The following is a 19,206-nucleotide window of genomic DNA, read 5'->3' as shown; positions in this document are numbered from 1 at the left end:
GTTCAGCATATTTCCACTGGTGGTGGTGGAAGGTGACTTAAGCTTCAGTGCCCACCCACTCACACTATTTCCTCCTTCTCCTCCCTCTGGGAAGAAAATACAGTCAGCCACTCAAAATCAGGCCCTTTATTCAAGACAGAGGTGGAATTCATTGTTGTAGTAAAGGTGCCATCAGAGGGCAATGAGCAAGGGTCAAAAGTCCAGTGTACAGTCATGCATCGCCGGAGAACAGTCCTCAAGTGTTCAATGGTGTCACGATAGGGCTCAGGACTCAGAGACAAATCAGCTTCAAGGAGGAAGAAAGAAGCAAACTCAGGCAGCCTTAGGGAGGAGACATTCTAGGAACATACAGAGGGCAGAAGTAACAAAGACAGCAGGCACTCACAACTTCTCACAGTGCCACTGTTCCAGCTTCTCAGAGCAGAGTGGTTTATGGGCCAACCTGATAATGGAAAAGAAGACAGGCAAGTTGGCTGACTGGATCTTAGCTTAAACTTCCATCTAGCTTTACCCCCAGGAGGGCCAAAGTGGAAGAGTATAGATGAAAATTAGAGAAAGAATTTCTTAGCCAGAAGGCAAGGGACATTGAGCCACCTAGTGGGTTAAGGTCCAGTTTTAAGACTTCAAGAAAATTGAAAGGATGGAAAAGCCATGTAAATGGTATCAAGGGCTTGTTTCAGGGTCTAAGAAATAGATGTCCATGTCCATGTGAAGGGAGCCCTAGGTCTCCGCCCTCTATTCCCTATGCTTATTAGGAATATTGCTAAAGAGGAGTGGCATTAGGGAGGCTTGGTAAATTGGGAATCTGAGTCCGTTTGATGAGTTCTGTTTTGGAAACTACCCTCTAGATTAAATGGCCAAGAAATAGAGAGATATATATAAATAGAAAGAGAGATAAATAAAGAGAGGCAGCAGTGCTGCACTAAAGGAGTGAGAAAAAGAAGGGGAAGGGGTAAGTAGAAAATAGAATGGGATTCACCAGTAGTCGATTCCTTCCTTATTCAGAATCTTCTTGGCACAAATCATGTCATCAGTAAGGTCATCATCCAGGAACTCTGGCAGGAGTTACAAAGACAGGAATGTGAGAACTAAGTATTACCCAGAAAGATAATGAGTTCCCTGTTCCCTGGATTTACTAAGTCTGGTCCTTCTCTGAACTGGATACTTATGCTTGTTGCCTTCCTATATGAAAAATCCAATACAGTAAGTTCCCCCACCCCAGATAAGGACTCTCTTCACTTCTCTTGGGTGTCTTCAGAAGAATTATCAACTTCATCAACTCTGAAAATGCAGGGTATCAAACTTCAAGATATACAGACAGCTAAAATCCTCTACTTCAGGGGACTGCCTGGAGCTCTAGTGAACATGAAAATTCTAATAGACTTTTATTCAGTACTGTCAAGTCAGGCCCCACAGTTGTAGGCAGTGCAGCCAGAGGTGTTCTTGATACCAAACATGAGATTAGCCCAGGGGTAGGCTCTGGGAAAACAGAGGAACAGGATAAAAGAGGCTACTCACTGTCACAGGAGATGTTACAGATGTTCCTTGACTGAAGGATCTTGTTGTCCCTGCACCAAACTTTATTGTTGATCTGGAAGAGTCCATATTCTGTGCTGCCATTGTTATTGACTATGGTTTGTGTATCATAACCACTGGTATGAAATATAGTACAGATCCCTGAGGGGAAAATGAGAGAGAGGTAATACAGAGGTGTCCAGGCACGGCATTTATAACATAAATGAGGACCTGTATTACCAGACATAGAAAGGCTCTGTAGCCAATCTCCAGAATATGGCAAAGCACAAAGTATCTTGATGAGATGAAGGATTTCAAAAAGGATCAGACAATAAGAGAAAGGGAAGATATATTAATAAATGTAACAAAAGAGTAAACACATAAGCACATAAGAGGATTATTAGATAATTGAATAAAAGTGGAGAGGAAAAAGAGAAGAATGGGATAAAATGAAGCAGCAGGGAACTCACATTCAGGCAAGGCAATGCCTCCAAAGCCATCCATGTCTTTCAGAACCTGGGACAGCTCACATTTAGTAAATTGCTTTGCCTGGATGGCAGGAAACATGATGCCAACCAGGAGCAGAGAGATAAAGGACATCATTTCGGCTACCCCCAAGAACCTGAAATGGGGTGTCACACAGCTTCACCTCCTTTTATTTGTGGGGAAAGCCTCAGAGGCCCTGGCACCAAGCCCTACATCAGGAAGAAGATGAAGAGAGAGTACTCATGCCAACACAGAAACACTGAGCCTGCCAGCTTCCTTCCCGTACTTTTACCTCATTTTTCCTTCTCCTCCCCTAATCTCTAATCCATACAGGTATTGTTTTCTGCCCAGAGTTTCAATCATGATTCTATTCCCATTTGGCTTTGTTTGTACTTTTGTTTCTTGTAGATTTGGTTCTAGGAAGCAGGACGTCCCCAGCCTACTTCAGGAACAAAGAAGGCCTCAGGAGTAATATAAATGAAGCAATCAGAAAATAAAATAAGGGTCATAGCCAAAACCCGTTTCCCCCTAGAGCCATACAGAATATGAAAAAGGAGTGTATATCATTACATGCCATAGTCCCAGGATCAGAATTTGGTTGGCCCTTGTCCAATCAACCCAGGCATGGAACAAAGCCCAAGAAGAGTCCCTTGAGGTGGTGGTTCATGGCTGGGAGCTCAGGAATAGAGATAGTCTACAGCAACATAGACTGCGAGAATCAGATATAACTTGGATCCAGAAACCTCATACTTCGGAAAACAGAATTTGAAAAGTATGTATGATAGTATCTAGCTATCCTATGAGCTATTATCAGGCTCTCCACCCCTAAACACCACTACCACTAAATAGCCAGATACTACATTTGTGTTAAGACCTTATGTAAATCCAAATCTAACTTATAGATTTGTTCGTGGGTATGGAAACTTATAGACAGCCTCAGAGTTGGCCACAGAAGGTTAAAAATAGAGTAACCCAAGCTAGTGGGAAGATAAGACTTTGAACACTTTAAGATTGGGCTAGAATATATCTGGGGCCTATAAAACAAGATTCTGGATCTGAGCTTTTTAGTGCCCTTGAGCAAGTAGAGTTAAGGGTACTAGTTCTGAATAATTACTCCACCCTGCTGGCATCAAGCTTCATGTCACGGAGCCAATAGCTGTTAGCCTCCTTCATGGCAGGGCTCACTCTCTTTATTCCAATCTCTAAACCCGATTTCTTACATTGTCGTGGATATCTAACTATTTAAGACTTCCAAACTGAAGGTATTCCAAACTGTTATATCCTACAACTCTTTAAAATCAGGGCAAATGCCTCTCTTTTTTTAAAGATTTTATTTATTTGAGAGAGAGAGCACATGAGTAGAGAAAGGGGTAGAGGGGCAGAGAGAAACAGACTCCCCACTGGGCAGGGAGGCTGACATAAGGCTCAACTCCAGGACTCTGGGATCATGACCTGAGCTGAAGGCAGATGCTTAACTGATTGAGCCACCCAGGTGCCCTAGACTTCTCCCAGTTTTATCTGGTCTTCTATATCATGGATAATCAGAATATGAAGCAGCATGAGTGAAAAGAATGTAGAGGATCTTGGTGCCAAGAGAGATGAGCAGAAATTCCTGATAGCAAAGAGATACATGTTCAGAAATACAGCAAAAGTTTGCTACTGCATTTCTCCTCCATTCTACCTAGAGGCATTGGAGGAGTGCATGAAAGACTGGAATAGGAATTCTATCACACTAAGCAAGTATGGTTGAAAATATGGCTGGAAGTAGATGATGACCTTGAACCATATGAAAGAGGGACAGATGAAGAAAGTGTCTTTCCAATAGTGAAGTCTGGTGTAAAATGCCTCCTGCAATGGACTGTAGACTAAGTACCTGTGATAGAATAAAATGGTGGGCCAAGATATCAGTAATCACAGGGGCTTACCATGCTTCCAGCCAAGTCAAGACTTCTGGCAACAGGCTGCTTGCCTATAATTTGGTTGTATCTGTCCTTCCCTGAAGCAATAAAAAGCAGCATCCAGGTCTGCACAGCTAAGCACAGAAAATAAATGTGCCTCAGGCAAGAGGAACCATTATTTCCCTAGAAATGTTTGTAAAATAGCATATCTGGGAGTCATCTGAAAAAGAAGCTAGAAGATGTCTTATGGGAACAATTACAAACATTCAGAGAAAGACACAGATTCTTGGCGATAGACCAAAGAAGAACAACAAACAATGACCAGAGTACTGAAAAAGGAAGTGTATGGAAAGACATCAGCACAGCTAATGGAGGAAAGCTCCAGTCAAAACCTCCCTTTCCTGACAGGTAGGGTGCTCTATGTACAGGCTGAGATCTGAATCAAGGCAGTGAGGAGGCATTAACAACACAAGGATTTTTCAGAAATATGCTTGCGAGCTATGTTCATTCTCTCAGATGCTGTGGTAAAAATCAGGTTTCTCAAACCAGTCCTATTTGGAGGACTTTTAGAGATTAAGGAATCAAAATCATCTGCTTCAAAACATACTTGGTGGTTGCCATCCACAACCATAGTTTGCAGATGGTAATTTATAGAGAAAGTCCAGGACAATCTTTTGGAGGAACAGCCTCCACACCCTAGATCCACAATAACGTTGATCATTATTTCTTTTGGTTAATATACTCACCTTGTTCTACTTCCTCCCATAATCCAGGTAAATTATCAATAGGTGGACAATGAGGCTAGATCTTGGACTTGACACACAAATTTTAGAAAAATTCTTAGTTGAATTAGAGAGTTATTTAAAGCAAAATTAGGGAAAGGAGTGATTTCTACTGGTGATATTCTTTTGGAGTTGCTTGTGCAAAAATCCTTTCAGAGTCACTTAGCACTATGGATTCTAATTGTGTATCTGCACCAAAGGCTTGATCTCAATTTACATAACATTATTTTGAATTGTTGTATTTGTATTACCATTTCTATAACTGCTCTTATGCTTAAAAGAACCAATTCATTTTTTATTTAAATTCAATTAATTAACATATAGTATATTGTTAGTTTCAGAGATAGAGTTCAGTGATTCATCAGCATTATATAATATCCAGTGCTCATTACATCACGTGCCCTCCTTAATGTCCAGCACCCAGTTACCCCATCCCCCTACTCCCTTCTCTTCCAGCAACCCTCAGTTTGTTTCTTATGATTAAGAGTCTCTTATGGTTTATCTCCCTCTCTGATTTCATCTTGTTTTGTTTTTCCCTCCCTTCCCTTATGATCCTCTGCTTTGTTTCTTAAATTCCACATATGACTGAGATCATATAATAATTGTCTTTCTCTGATTGACTTATTTCATTTAGCATAATACCCTTTACTTCCATCCACGTCGTTGCAAATGGCAAGATTTCAATTTTTGATGGCTGAGTAGTATTCCACTGTATACATATATACCACTTCTTTTTTTTTAAGATCTTATTTCTTCATTTTTGTGAGATAGAGTAGGCACAACTGGGGCAAGAGAATGGGCAGATGGAGAAACAGACTCCCTGCTGAGCAGGGACCCCCCAATATCTGACTCAATCCCAGGACCCTGGAATCATGACCTGAGCTGAAAGCAGACACTTAACTGACTGAGCCACGCATCGCCCCATATACCACTTCTTCTTCACCCATCCATCTATCAATGGACATCTGGGTTCTTTCATAGTTTGGCTATTGTGGATATTGCTGCTATAAACATAGGGGTGTATGTGCCCTTTCAGATCACTACTTTTGTATCTTTGACATAAATACCTAGCAGTGCAATTGCTGGGTCATAAGGTAGCTCTATTTTCAACTTTTTGAGGAACCTCCATACTGTTTTCCAGAGTGGCTGCACCAGCTTGTATTCCTACCAGCAGTGTAAGAGGGTTCCCTTTCTCTGCATCCTCCCCAACATCTATCTTTTCCTCACTTGTTAATTTTAGTCATTCTGTGTGAGGTGGTATGTCATTGTGGTGTTGATGTGTATTTCCCTGATGCTGAGTGATGTTGAGCATATTTTCAAGTGTCTGTTGGCCATTTAGAAGTCTTCATTGGAGAAGTGTCTGTTCATGTTTTCTGCCTGTTTCTTGATTGGATTATTTGTTCTTTGGGTGTTGAGTTTGATAGGTTCTTTACAAATTTTAGATACTAGCTCTTTATCTGATATGTCATTTGCAAATACCCTCTCCCACTCTGTTGGTTGTCTTTTGGTTTTGTTGATGGTTTCCTTTGTTGTGCAAAAGCTTTTTATCTTATGGTTTCACTTATTTGCGGAGCATAACAAATAACATGGAGGACATGGGGAGATGGAGAGGAGAAGAGAGCTGAGGGAAATTGGAAGGGGAGGTGAACCATGAGAGATTATGGACTCTAAAAAACAACCTGAGGGTTTGAAGGGGCGGGCGGTGGAAGGTTGGGGGAGCCAGGTGGTGGATATTAAGGAGGGCATGGATTGCATGGAGCACTGGGTGTGGTGCAAAAACAATGAATACTGTTACACTGAAAAGAAATAAAATTTTTTTTAAAAAAAGCTTTTTATCTTGATGAAGTCCTAACAGTTCATTTTTGCCTTTGTTTCCCTTGCCTTTGGAGATGTATCTAGCAAGAAGTTGCTGTGGCCAAGGTTGAAGAGCTTATTGCCTGTGTTCTCCTCAAGGTTTTTGGTAGATTCCTATCTCACATTTAGGTCTTTCAACCATTTTGAGTTTATCATTGTGTATGGTATAAGGAAATGGTCCAGTTTCATTATTCTTCTTGTGGCTGTCCAGTTTTCCCAACACCACTGGTTGAAAAGACCATCTTTTTTTTCTATTAGATATACGTTCCTGCTTCCTTGAAGATTAGTTGACCATAGAGTTGAGGGTCCATTTCTGGGCTCCCTAATCTGTTCCATTGACCTATGTGTCTGTTTTTGTGCCAGTACCATACTGTCCTAATGATTATAGCTCTGTAATAGAGCTTGAAATTTGGAATCGTGATGTCACCAGCTTTGGTTTTCTTTTTCAACCTTCCTTTGACTATTCAGGGTCTTTTCTGGTTCCATACAAATTTTAAGAATGTTTGTTCCTTTCTGTGAAAAAACCTAATAGTGTTTGGATAGAGATTGCACTGAATGTATAGATCACTCTAGGTAGTATAGACATTTTAACAGTATTTGTTCTTCGAATCCATGAGCATGAAATATTTTTCCATTTCTTTGTGTCTTAATTTCTTTCATGAGTGTTCTATACACTCTGCATACAGATACTTTCTATATAGATCTTTTACCTATTTGGTTAGATTTATTCCTAGGTATCTTATAGTTTGGGGAGCAATTGTAAATGGGATTAACTCTTTAATTTCTCTTTCTTCTGTCTCATTGGTAGTGTATAGAAATACAACTGATTTCCGTGCATTGATTTTATATCCTGCCACTTTACTGAACTCTTGCATGAGTTCTAGCAGTTTTGGGGTGGAGTCTTTTGGGTTCTCCACATAGAGTATCATGTCATCTTCAGAGTGAGTTTGACTACTTCTTTGCCAATTGGGATGCCTTTTATTTCTTTTTGTTGTCTGATTTCTGAGACTAGGACTTCTAGTAATATGTTGAAAAATAGTGATGAGAGTGGACATCCTTGCTGTGTTCTGATCTTAGGGGAAAAGCTCTTAGTTTTCCCCCATTAAGAATGATATTCACTGTGGGCTTTTCATAGATGGCTTTTATGATATTGAAGTATGTTCCTTCTATCCTTACACTGTGAGTTTTAATCAAGAAAGGATGCTGTACTTTGTCAAATGCTTTTTCTGCATCTTTTGAGAGGATTATATGGTTTTTGCCTTTTCTTTTATTAATGTGGTATATCACATTGATTGATTTTTGGATGTTGAACCACCCTTGCAGCCCAGGAATATATCCCACTTGGTTGTAAATAATCATTTTAATGTACTGTTGGGTCTCATTGGCTAGTATTTTGGTGAGAATTTTTGAATCCATGTTCTTCAGGGATATTGGTCAGTAATTCTCCTTTTTGATGGGGTCTTTGTCTGTTTTGGGGATCAAGATAATGCTGGCCTCATAAAGTGAATTGGGAGTTTTCCTTCCATTTCTATTTTTTGAAACAGTTTCAGGAGAATAGGTATTAATTCTTCTTTAAAGTTTTGGTAGAATTCCCCTGGAAAGCATCTGACCTTGGGTTCTTGTTTTTTGGGAGATTTTTTGATTACTGCTTCAATTTCCTTGCTGGTAATGGGTCTGTTTGGGTTTTCTGTTTCTTCCTGGTTCTGTTTTGGTAGTTTATACATCTCTAGGAATGCATCCATTTCTTCCAGATTGCCTAATTTGTTGGCATATAGTTGCTCATAATATGTTTGATTAATTGCTTATATTTCTTTGGTGTTGGTTGTGATCTCTCCACTTTAATTCATGATTTTATTTATTTGGGTCCTTTCTCTTTTCTTTTTGATAAGTCTGGCCAAGGGTTTATCAATATTATTAATTCTTTCAAAGAACCAGTTCCTAGTTTTGTTGATCTGTTCTACTGTTCTTTCGGTGTCTATTTCATTGATTTCGGCTCTAATCATTATTATTTCGTGTCTCCTGCTGGATTTAGGCTTTATTTGCTGTTCTTATTCCAGCTCCTTTTAGGTGTAGGGTTAGGCTGTGTATTTGAGACCTTTCTCATTTCTTGAGAAAGGCTTGAATTGCTATATGCTTTCCTCTTAGGACAGCCTTTGCTGCATCCCAAAGATTTTGAACAGTTGTGTTTTCATTTTCATTTGTTTCCCTGAATTTTTTCAATTCTTCTTTAATTTCCTTGTGGACCCATTCTCTCCTTAGTAGGATATTCTTTAGTTTCCATGTATTGGAGTTCTTTCTAACTTTCCTCTTGTGATTGAGTTCCAGTTCCAAAGCACTGTGATCTGAAAATATGCAGGGAATGATCCTAATCTTTTGATACAGGTTGAGACCTGATCTGTGACCCATGACGTGATCTATTCTTGGAGAATGTTACATGTGCATTCAAGTAGAATGAAGTAGAATGTGTATTCTGTTGCTTTAGAATGGAATGTTCTGAATATATCTGTGAAGTCCATCTGGTCTAGTGTGTCATTCAAAGCCCTTGTTTCCTTTTTGATCTGCTTAGATGATCTGTCCACTGCTGTGAATGGGGTGTTAAAGTCCCTTACTATTATTGTATTATTATTGATGTGTTTCTTTAATTTTGTTAGGAATTGGCTTATATAATTGGCTGCTTCCATGTTAGGTGCATAAATTTTACAATTGTTAGATCTTCTTATTGGATAGACCCTTTAATTATGATATAGTGTCCTTCCTCATCTCTTATTACAATCTTTCATTTAAAATCTAATTTGTCTGATATAAGGATCACCAACCCAGACTTCTCTTGATGTCCATTAGCATGATAAATTGTTTTCCACCCCGTCATCTTAAATCTGAAGGTGTCTTTGGGTCTAAAATAGTCTCTTTCAGACAACATATTGATGGGTCTCATTTATTTTATCCTGTCTTTTGATTGGGGCATTTAGCCCATTTACATTTAGAGTAACTGTTGAAAGATCTGAATTTAGTACCACTGTATTACCTATAAAGTGACTTATGTATATTGTTTCTGCTCCTTTCTGGTCTGTGTCACTTTTGGGTTCTCTCTTTGCATAAAGAACCCCTTTTACTATTTCTTGCAGGGCTACTCTAGTTTTAGTTTCTGTTTGTCATGGAAGCTTTTTATCTCTCCTTGTATTTTTAATGACATCCCAGCTAGATAAAGTATTCTTGGCTGCAAATTTTTCTCATTTATCATCCTGAATATATCATGCCAGTCCTTTCTGGCCTGCCAGGTTTCTGTGGATGGGTCTGTTGCCAGTCTAATGTTTCTACACTTGTAGGTTATGGACTTCTTGTCCCCAGCCCCCTTTCAGGATTTTCTCTTTGTCTCTGAGATTTGCAAGCTTCACTATTATATGTTGAGGTGTTGACCTATTTTTATTAATTTTGAGAGGGGTTCTCTGTGCCTCCTGGACTTGAATGCCTGTTTCATTCCCCAGATTAAGGAAGTTCTCAGCTGTAATTTGCTCCAATATACCTTCTGTCCCTCTCTCTCTCTTTCCTCTTCTTCTGGGATCCCAATTATTCTAATATTGTTTCACTTTATGATATCACTTATGTCCAAATTCTCCCCTCATGGTCTGGTAGTTGTTTATCTCTTTTTCTCAACTTCTTTATTCTCCATCATTTGGTCTTCTATATCACTAATTCTCTCTTCCGCCTCATTTATCCTAGCAATTAGAGCCTCCATTTTTAATTGCATCTCATTAATAGCCTTTTTTATTTCTACTTGATTAGATTTTAGTTCTTTTATTTCTCCAGAAAGGGATTCCCTAGTATTTTCTATGCTTTTTTCAAGCCCGGCAAGTATCTTTATAATCGTCATTCTGAACTCTAGTTCTGAAGTCTTACTAATGTCCATGTTGATTAGGTCCCTGGCTATCAGTATAGCCTTTTATTCTTTTTTTTTTTTTTAGGTGAGTTTTTCTGTTTTGTCATTTTGTCCAGAGAAGAACAGATGAATGAGAGAACAAAATGCTAAAAGGGTAACAACAACCCTAGAAAAATATACACTAAACAAATCAGAAGAGACCCAAAACCAGCATGGGGGAAGGGTAAGAAAAAAATATGATCCAACTGGTGAATAGAACAGAGTCACACACTAGATTTTGGGTGTATTTTGGTCTGTTAGAAGAAACTGCCTCCCCAATTTTTTTTTAAGATTTTATTTATTTGACAGAGCTCACAAGTAGGCAGAGAGAGAGAGGAAAGGAAGCAGGCTCCCTGCTGAGCAGAGAGCCCAACACGGGGCTCGATCCCAGGACCCTGAGATCATGACCCGAGCCGAAGGCAGAGGCCTTAACCCGCTGAGCCACCCAGGCGCCCCCTGCCTCCCAAAATTTTAAAGAAAGAAAAACTTATATATATACTAATATAAGGGTAAATACAATGTAGGGATGGAATATAACTGTAAAAATGAAATTTTAAAATGATTTTTTAAAAGGAATTAATAAGTTTGTTGAAAAAGGAAAAAAAATTTTTAAAGAAATTGATTAAAAAAAGAAAATTTTAAAAATTAACTTTGAAAGCAAGAATCATGAGAAAAAAGCCATGAATTCTATGTGTTGTATTCCCCTAGCACTGGAGTTTTGCAGTTCCCATTGATTGATAAATTCAGTCTTGGCTGGATGTTCTTGCTGACCTTCTGGGGGAGGGACCTATTATAGTGATTCTCAAATGTCTTTGTCTGAGGTGGAATTGCACACCCCTTGCCAGGGGCCAAGCTAGGTAATCAGCTTGGGTTTGCTCTCAGTAGCTTTTGTTCCATAAAGGCTTTCCGTACAGCTTTAGAGGATGGAATGAAAATGGCAGCTTCTCAATCTCTGGCCCTAGAGTAGCTTAGAGCTCAGGGCCCCACTTCTTAGTGTGCCCTCAGAGAAAAGTAGTCAATCACTCCTGTCTCCCTGGTCTCCGGCCATGCTCTGTGCTCACCCAGCCTGTGACTGAGCATTTCTATCTCTAGCATGTGGCCCTATTTGGAGTCTTCATACCCAGCAGATTCCTGCAGTGTGCTCCTGTGCCACTCCTCCCAGTGGAGGAAGGTGGGGGGGTTCTCCCCAATCTGCCAATTTTGGGGTCCCTGCTTAAAGAGTAGTGGTCAAACTGTGCTGTGGATCATGGCTTATGATAACCCCAGCTGAGAACCCTTGGCTCACTCTTTGCAGCTGGCTTCTCTGTTCTGATACCTGGGAGCTCTGGCACACTCAGGCATCCCCAGTCTTTCTGTGACCCCAAGGGTCCTGAGACCACATTATCCCAGTGAGGGTTCCACCCCTCACTAAGCCACCAGAGTGATGTCCTTCACCAGAACAGACTTCTAAAAGTTACAATTTGGGGGACGCCTGGGTGGCTCAGTGGGTTAAAGCCTCTGCCTTCGGCTCAGGTCATGATCCCAGGGTCCTGGGATCGAGCCCCACATCGGGCTCTCTGCTCAGCAGGGAGCCTGCTTCCCTCTCCTCTGCCTACTTGTGACCTCCGTCTGTCAAACAAACAAAAAAAAATCTTAAAAGTTCCAATTTTTTGCTCCACTGCTCCATCACTTGCAGGTAGCCAGCTGATTGAGGCTCCCTCCCCCCACGGTCCATCTTCCTGTATATGGCCTTAGCATTCATAGGTTGTTCAGAATGGTTTGATAACTTTCTAGCTGAATTCCTGGGACCAGAAAAAATTTAGATCTCCTACTCCTCTGCCATCTTGTCAGCACCACCACCCCCCCAGTTGTCACTTTACTATTTGTAGAGTTGCAACAAATCTTTTATACCAAGAATGCCAAGACAGGAAAGCCTGGGTGGCTCAGTCTTTAGGCGTCTGCCTTCAGCTCACATCATGATCCAAGGATCCTGGGATCCAGCCCTAGATTGAGCTCCCTGCTCAGCAGGAAGCCTGCTTCTCCCTCTCCCACTCCCCCTGTTTGTGTTCCCTTTCTCACTGTGTCTCTCCATCAAAAAAATAAATAAAATCTTTTTTTAGAAAAAGATTAATTAATTTACTTATTTATTATTGAGAGAGAAGAGAGGGTGCACAAGTGGAGGGGCAGAGGGAAGGGAGAGGGAAAAGGAGAGAAGCAGACTCTCTGCTGAGCATGGAGCCCAATGTGGAGCTTGATCTCAAGACCCTGAGATCATGACCTGAGCTGAAATCAAGAGTCAGGCACTTAACTGACTGAGCCACCCAGGTGCCCTCATTTTTAATTTATAAAATGTCTTTTTTTATCTTTTTTTATTTTTTATTTTTTTATAAACATATAATATATTTTTATCCCCAGGGGTACAGGTCTGTGAATCGCCAGGTTTACACACTTCACAGCACTCACCATAGCACATACCCTCCCCAATGTCCATAACCCCACCCCCCTCTCCCAACCCCCCTCCCCCCAGCAACCCTCAGTTTGTTTTGTGAGATTAAGAGTCACTTATGGTTTGTCTCCCTCCCAATCCCATCTGGTTTCATTTATTCTTCTCCTATCCCCTTAACCCCCCATGTTGCATCTCCACTTCCTCATATCAGGAAGATCATATGATAGTTGTCTTTCTCCGATTGACTTATTTTGCTAAGCATGATACCCTCTAGTTCCATCCACGTCATCGCAAATGGCAAGATTTCATTTCTTTTGATGGCTGCATAGTGTTCCATTGTGTATATATACCACATCTTCTTTATCCATTCATCTTTTGATGGACATCTAGGTTCTTTCATAGTTTGGCTATTGTAGACATTGCTGCTATAAACTAAAATGTCTATTTTTAAACAAACACAGGAGCAACAGTCTGGCCCTGATCTTGCGGTCATGAAATTGAGCCCACATTGGTTATAGAGATGACCTAAATTTAAAAAAGTAAAAATGAAAAAAACACATATTTGTATAATTTTACATCAACACCTCCAATTAAATTTTATATCCTGTTTTTTGTTAATGTGGTACTTTTTATGCTTTCCTTTTTGGATTGGTTTCCCTCTCCTTTTCCTCATTTCTTTCTTTCCACACAATGTACTATAACTCATATTAACATTAACATTAACATATATCTGTTCAAATTTTTTTTATTTTTTTAAAGATTTTATTTACTCATTTGAGAGAGAGATACAGAGAGCACAAACAGGAGAGGCAGAAGGAGAGGGAGAGGCAGAGGGAGAGGAAGAAGCAGACTCCCTGATGAGCTGGGAGCCCTACATGGGGCTTGATCCCAAGACCTATCAAGACCTGAGCCAAAGACAGACACTTAACCATCTGAGTCACCCAGGTACCCCTTCATTCAAATTTTTATAAGTTTTTACATGTATATACATACAAACTCTTTTACTATTAATTTGAAAATTTTTAATCCATCTGAAACTCTGATTTCCCTCTTCCATTCAACTAGTCATATTTGTCTATTTTAACACAAATACTTTATCGATTTAATTGCAGTGGCTTTTTTATATGTTTTGATATCTGATATAACAAATCTTCCTTGTAATTCTTTTTTTTTTAGAAAATTAATCAAACTTCATTTTCAAAAAAATTTTTAACTTAAGTTAAAAATTGTAAAAGTAAGGGCGCCTGGGTGGCTCAGTTGTTAAATGTTGCCTTCAGCTCAGGTCAGGATCCCTGCTCAGCAGGAAGACTGCTTCTCCCTTTCCCACTCCGCTGCTTGTGTTCCCTCTCTCACTGTCTCTCTGTCAAATAAATAAATAAAACTTTTTTTTTAAGTTGTAAAAATATTATAATCAACTCACATATACCCTTCTTATAGACTCATTCACCTACTGTCAATATTCTTCCACATTTGCATGTTCTCTTTCACATTCTTTTTTCTCTCCAGATTTATTAAGAATGACATTTAATTAACACTTAATTTTAAGGTGCACAACATGATGATTTGATCCACAAGACACTGTGAAATGATTGCCACAATAAGGTTAGTTAACATCTCCATCCCTTCACATTATGACCATTTGTGTGCATGCATGCCTGTTGTGAGACCATTTAAAAATTACTTTCACAGCAACTTTCAAGTATATAATACAGTGTTGTTAACTATAGTCATCACACTGTACCTTAGATACCCCGGAACTTACTCATCTTATAACTGGAAGTCTGTAGGTTTAGACTAATATCTCCCCATTTCCCCCACCTCTTACCTCCCTGGCAACCACCATTCTACTCCTATTTCTATGAGTTGAATGTTTTTAGATTCCACTTAGGAGTGAAATCATACAGTATTTGTCTTTTTTTTTTTTTTTACTTATTTCATGTAGCATAATTCCCTCAAGATCCATCCATGTTGTTACAAATGGCAGAATTCTTTCTCTTTTAAGGCTGAATAATATTCCATTATTCTGTTTTATATAGATATATATGATCGATAAATATATATATACATATATATATATAGATAGATACACACTACATATATATATAGAGAGAGAGAGAAAGAGAAAGAGAGATCACATTTTCTTTATATATTCATCCACTGATGGATATTTAGGTTGTTTCCATATTTTGGCTATTGTAAATAATGTTAAAACAAGCACAGAGATTCAGATATCTCTTTGAGATAATGATTTCATTTCCTTCAGATATATAGCCAGCAGTGAGATCCTGGATCCTATGATAGTTCTGTTTTTAATTTTTTGAGGAATCTCCATATTTTTTCCATGGTAGCTATATCTATTTACATCACTACCAGCAGCATATAAGTGTTACCTTTTCTCCACATCCTCATCAGCACTTATTATCTTGTGTCTTTTTGATACTGGCCATTCTAACAAGTGTGAGGTGATACTTCAATATGGCGTTGATTTGCATTTTCCTGATTATAAGTAATGTTGAACATTTTTTTAAATATGTCTGTTGGTTATCTGTATGTCTTCAGGAAAATGTCTAGTCAGGTCCTCTGCCCATTTTAATTGGATTATTTGTGGGTTGGGTTTTTTGGATGTTGGGGGGGGCTGGTTTTCTTGTTGTTGTCGTTTTGCTATCAAATTATATGAGTTCCTGGGGCATCTGGGTGCCTCAGTCATTAAGCGTTTGACTTGGGCTCAGGTCATGATCCCAGGTTTCTGGGATTGAGCATCACATCAGGCTCCCTGCTCGGCAGGAAGCCTGCTTCTCCCTCCCCCACTCCCACTGCTTGTGTTCCTTCTCTTGCTGTGTCTATCTCTGTCAAATAAATAAAATCTTAAAAATAAACAAACAGGGGCGCCTGGGTGGCTCAGTGGGTTAAGCCGCTGCCTTCGGCTCAGGTCATGATCTCAGGGTCCTGGGATCGAGTCCCACATCAGGCTCTCTGCTCAGCAGGGAGCCTGCTTCCCTCTCTCTCTCTCTCTGCCTGCCTCTCCGTCTACTTGTGATCTCTCTCTGTCAAATAAATAAATAAAATCTTAAAAAAAAAATAAATAAAAGCAAATTGTATGAGTCTCTTTTATATTTTTTTATTTTAACACCTTATCAGTTATATGGTTTGCAAATATTTTTCCCACTCCGAGGTTTGCCTTTTCATTTTGTTCATTGTTACTTTTGCTGTGCAGAAGCGTTAGTTTGATGTGGTCCCACTTGTTTGTTTTTTGCTTTGTTGTTTGTGCTTTTGGTGTCATATCAAAAAATCATTGCCAAGGCCAAAGTCAAGGAGATATTTTCCTATGTTTTTTTCTATGAGTTTTATCATTTCAGGTCTTACATTTAAGTCCTCAATACATTTTGAATTAATACTCATGAGTGGTATAAAAATCCAATTCACATTCTTTTGTACATTTATATTCATATTTCCCAACACTGCTTATTGAAGAGACTATCTATTCTTTGCTGAATATTGACTTCTTTGTCAAATATTTGTTGACTCTATTACCCTCTCACAATCTGTTTCCTAGGAAACATCAAGTGTAACAAAAATAATATTAACAACTAGTTTGTGTGGCTAGATATTCATAACTAATTCATAACTAGATTATTGAAAATAATCTAAGTCAAACAATATTCAAAGTAAAAGTTTCCTGAGGTCTTGTATAAGATAATGGTTAAGATATTCATTAACTTTGTTGAAAATGTATTAATAGAATTTCCAGGTCAACTTGTAAAAGAATATAAATATAACATATAAATTCCAAACCCACACAGGAATTAAACAGAATAAGAAAATAATATACAGAGGTGCTAGGGTGGCTCAGTCATTAAGCATCTGCCTTCAGCTCAGGTCATGATTCCAGGGTCCTGGGATTGAGCCCTGTATCGGGCTCCCTGCTCAGCAGGAAGCCTGCTTCTCCCTCTCCCACCCCATCAGCTTGTGTTCCATCTCTCACTGTGTCTCTTTGTGTCAAATAAAATCTTTTTAAAAAGAAAGAAATAAATAAACATACAAACAAAAAATAGAAATAAAATACCATGACAGAATTAAACTAAAAAACAATAACTAACTAACTAAATAAATAAATAATTAAAAAACAGTAACTGAAATATATATGGAAAATTCCTCAAACATTTTGAAATTAAACAACACACTTCTAAATAATCAACTGGTCAAAAAGGAAATATTAAGGGAAATTAGGAAATATTTTGAACTGAATAAAAATTAAAATATAGCATATTAAAATTTGTGGGATGCAGCTAAAGCAGTGCTTAGAAGGAAATTTATAGCATTAAATATTTTAACTAGAAAGGAAGAAAAGTATCAAATCAGTAATCTAAGTTTCCTTTCATCCCTAGCCTTTTAAAAAGAATGTTGGAAATACCCATGCAGTCTTACATGGCAGTGTTATGAAGAATAAAAACCAAGCGCTAATATGTAATTTCCTCATTCATGTCAGCCTTTACTCTGATGCCCAGGAAAAAAAGGCAGAGCCCAAACAAGAGAAGTGGCCTGCAAATTCCTGGCCAGGCAATCAGAGAAGTCAGTCAGGACCTATCAAGATGGAAATAGTGGAAATCAGCACCCTCAGCTGAAGAATAACTCCCAAAAACACAGCTCTAGAAGAAGGTAAGATAAAACTCCCACTTTCCAACTCTGTTCAAGAAGAAACTAACCCGGGGCACCTGGGTGGCTCAGTGGGTTAAGCCTCTGCCTTTGGCTCAGGCTGTGATCCCAGTGTCCTGGGATCAAGCCCCACATCGGGCTCTCTGCTCAGCGGGGAGCCTGCTTCTCTCTCTCTCTCTGCCTGCCTCTCTGCCTACTTGTGATCTCTATCTGTCAAATAAATAAATAAATCTTTAAAAAGAAAAAGAAGAAACTAACCCTTAAGGGTGGATGGAGTGCACATGTGAATGTTTTTACTACAAAGAATCAAACTGTACTGAATGTATGTCAGAATCAGAATGACACCAGTCTGAAAACAAAAGCAACCTCCAGGGTATGTGACAAGCATTGGGAAATCTGGACCAGGATGTCCAAATTGGGTGAGAAGTAGATGGGTAAGAAGGAGACATCAAAACCCAAAAGAGATTTCAAATGATGGGCAGAACATAGTAACAGGTTAGTATTCGGGCAGTTGAAAACAGGGCAGACATAGAAAGGTCAGGAATCATAAAAATATATTATATGTTTATAAAAAATAAAATTAAAAAAAAAAAGAAAAAAGAAAGGTCAGGAATCTTGTAGCATTCATCCGTCAACAAGGCTGGATTAGGGAGCCTGTGTAAACAATAACATGGATTTCTCTTCTTAAAGAAGCTCTTACCACTTCTGAGTTGACAACAGTGGGAGCTCTATTCAACATTTCCACTACTCAAAGTTGACTTTAACTTAGACTTTTAAACACCTTTGTTGAGAGAAAATTTACATGTAATTAAATGCATGTATTTTAAGTGTATAGTTGGCTAAGTTTTGATATGTATACACACTCCACAATCAAGATTCAGAACATTTCCATCACTACGAAAAGTTCCCTCATATCCCTGAGCAGTCAGTGCCCCTCCCTGATACCAGATAAGCTTTGAGCTTATTTCTGTGTAACTATAAGCAAGTTTTGCCTGTTCTAGAAATTCACATTAATGGAATGGTGTTTTGTGCCTGACTTCCTTCACCCAGTATAGTATCTTTTATATTCATCAATGCTACTGTGTGGAAACATGATTCATTCCTCTTTATTACTTAGTAGTTTTCCACTGAACAAATACACCACAATATATTTATTTATTTACTTGCTGGTAGACATTTGAGATATTACTCAAGATCTGCTTGTGTCTGTGTGCAATGGAGAGCCTCTTTTGGGGGGTGAGGGGCGGTATAGAAAGTTGCAGTACTGGAGTTCCACCTAGTGTCTGTCTTTGGTACTACAAACTCTAGTGCCTGACCAAGCCGCATTGATTACCTTTATTTTTAACCGCCCGCTGCCTGACATCCTATTCCTATCAGTGTTTAGATTAAGGCAAGACAGAAACCAGTCCTTTAGCATCACTCGAAAACATCAGCACATTGGATATACATTCCACTCCTTTGTTTCCCAAGGAAGGAGTTGGGAATTGAGGGTTTCCTCCCAATCAGACCAGCCATGCCATGCCATGCCATGCTGAGAAGGGTTCTAAGTGAGTGAAGGTCAAGAATTTTCCTGCTAGGGCTTCAGTGTGTTTGGCTGGGATGCAAGAATCTCTCTCTATTATTTATTCTGTCTCTCCTGACTCCCCGCCTTTGTTTTTAATAGAGAATAGCCTTTGC

At 39.1% G+C, this 19,206-nt stretch overlaps 1 protein-coding gene across 1 annotated transcript; it reads right to left on the bottom strand.

The window, feature by feature from the left end:
* Positions 1 to 303: 303 nt before the first annotated feature.
* On the bottom strand, positions 304 to 2,118 carry LALBA (lactalbumin alpha). Its single transcript, XM_032876547.1, has 4 exons — positions 1,986 to 2,118; positions 1,519 to 1,677; positions 980 to 1,055; positions 304 to 442 (listed from the first exon to the last, which is right to left on the bottom strand). The coding sequence occupies exons 1-4, from the start codon at positions 2,116 to 2,118 to the stop codon at positions 382 to 384; spliced, it is 429 nt and encodes a 142-aa protein (XP_032732438.1). The 3' UTR covers positions 304 to 381.
* Positions 2,119 to 19,206: the final 17,088 nt, after the last annotated feature.

The sequence above is a fragment of the Lontra canadensis genome, unplaced genomic scaffold (assembly GCF_010015895.1).
Source record: "Lontra canadensis isolate GAN:19392208 unplaced genomic scaffold, GSC_riverotter_1.0 scaffold59, whole genome shotgun sequence".
NCBI lineage: Eukaryota > Metazoa > Chordata > Mammalia > Carnivora > Mustelidae > Lontra > Lontra canadensis.
The sequence above is the reverse complement of the archived record's forward strand: the minus strand, read 5'-3'. Positions and strand labels throughout refer to the sequence as shown.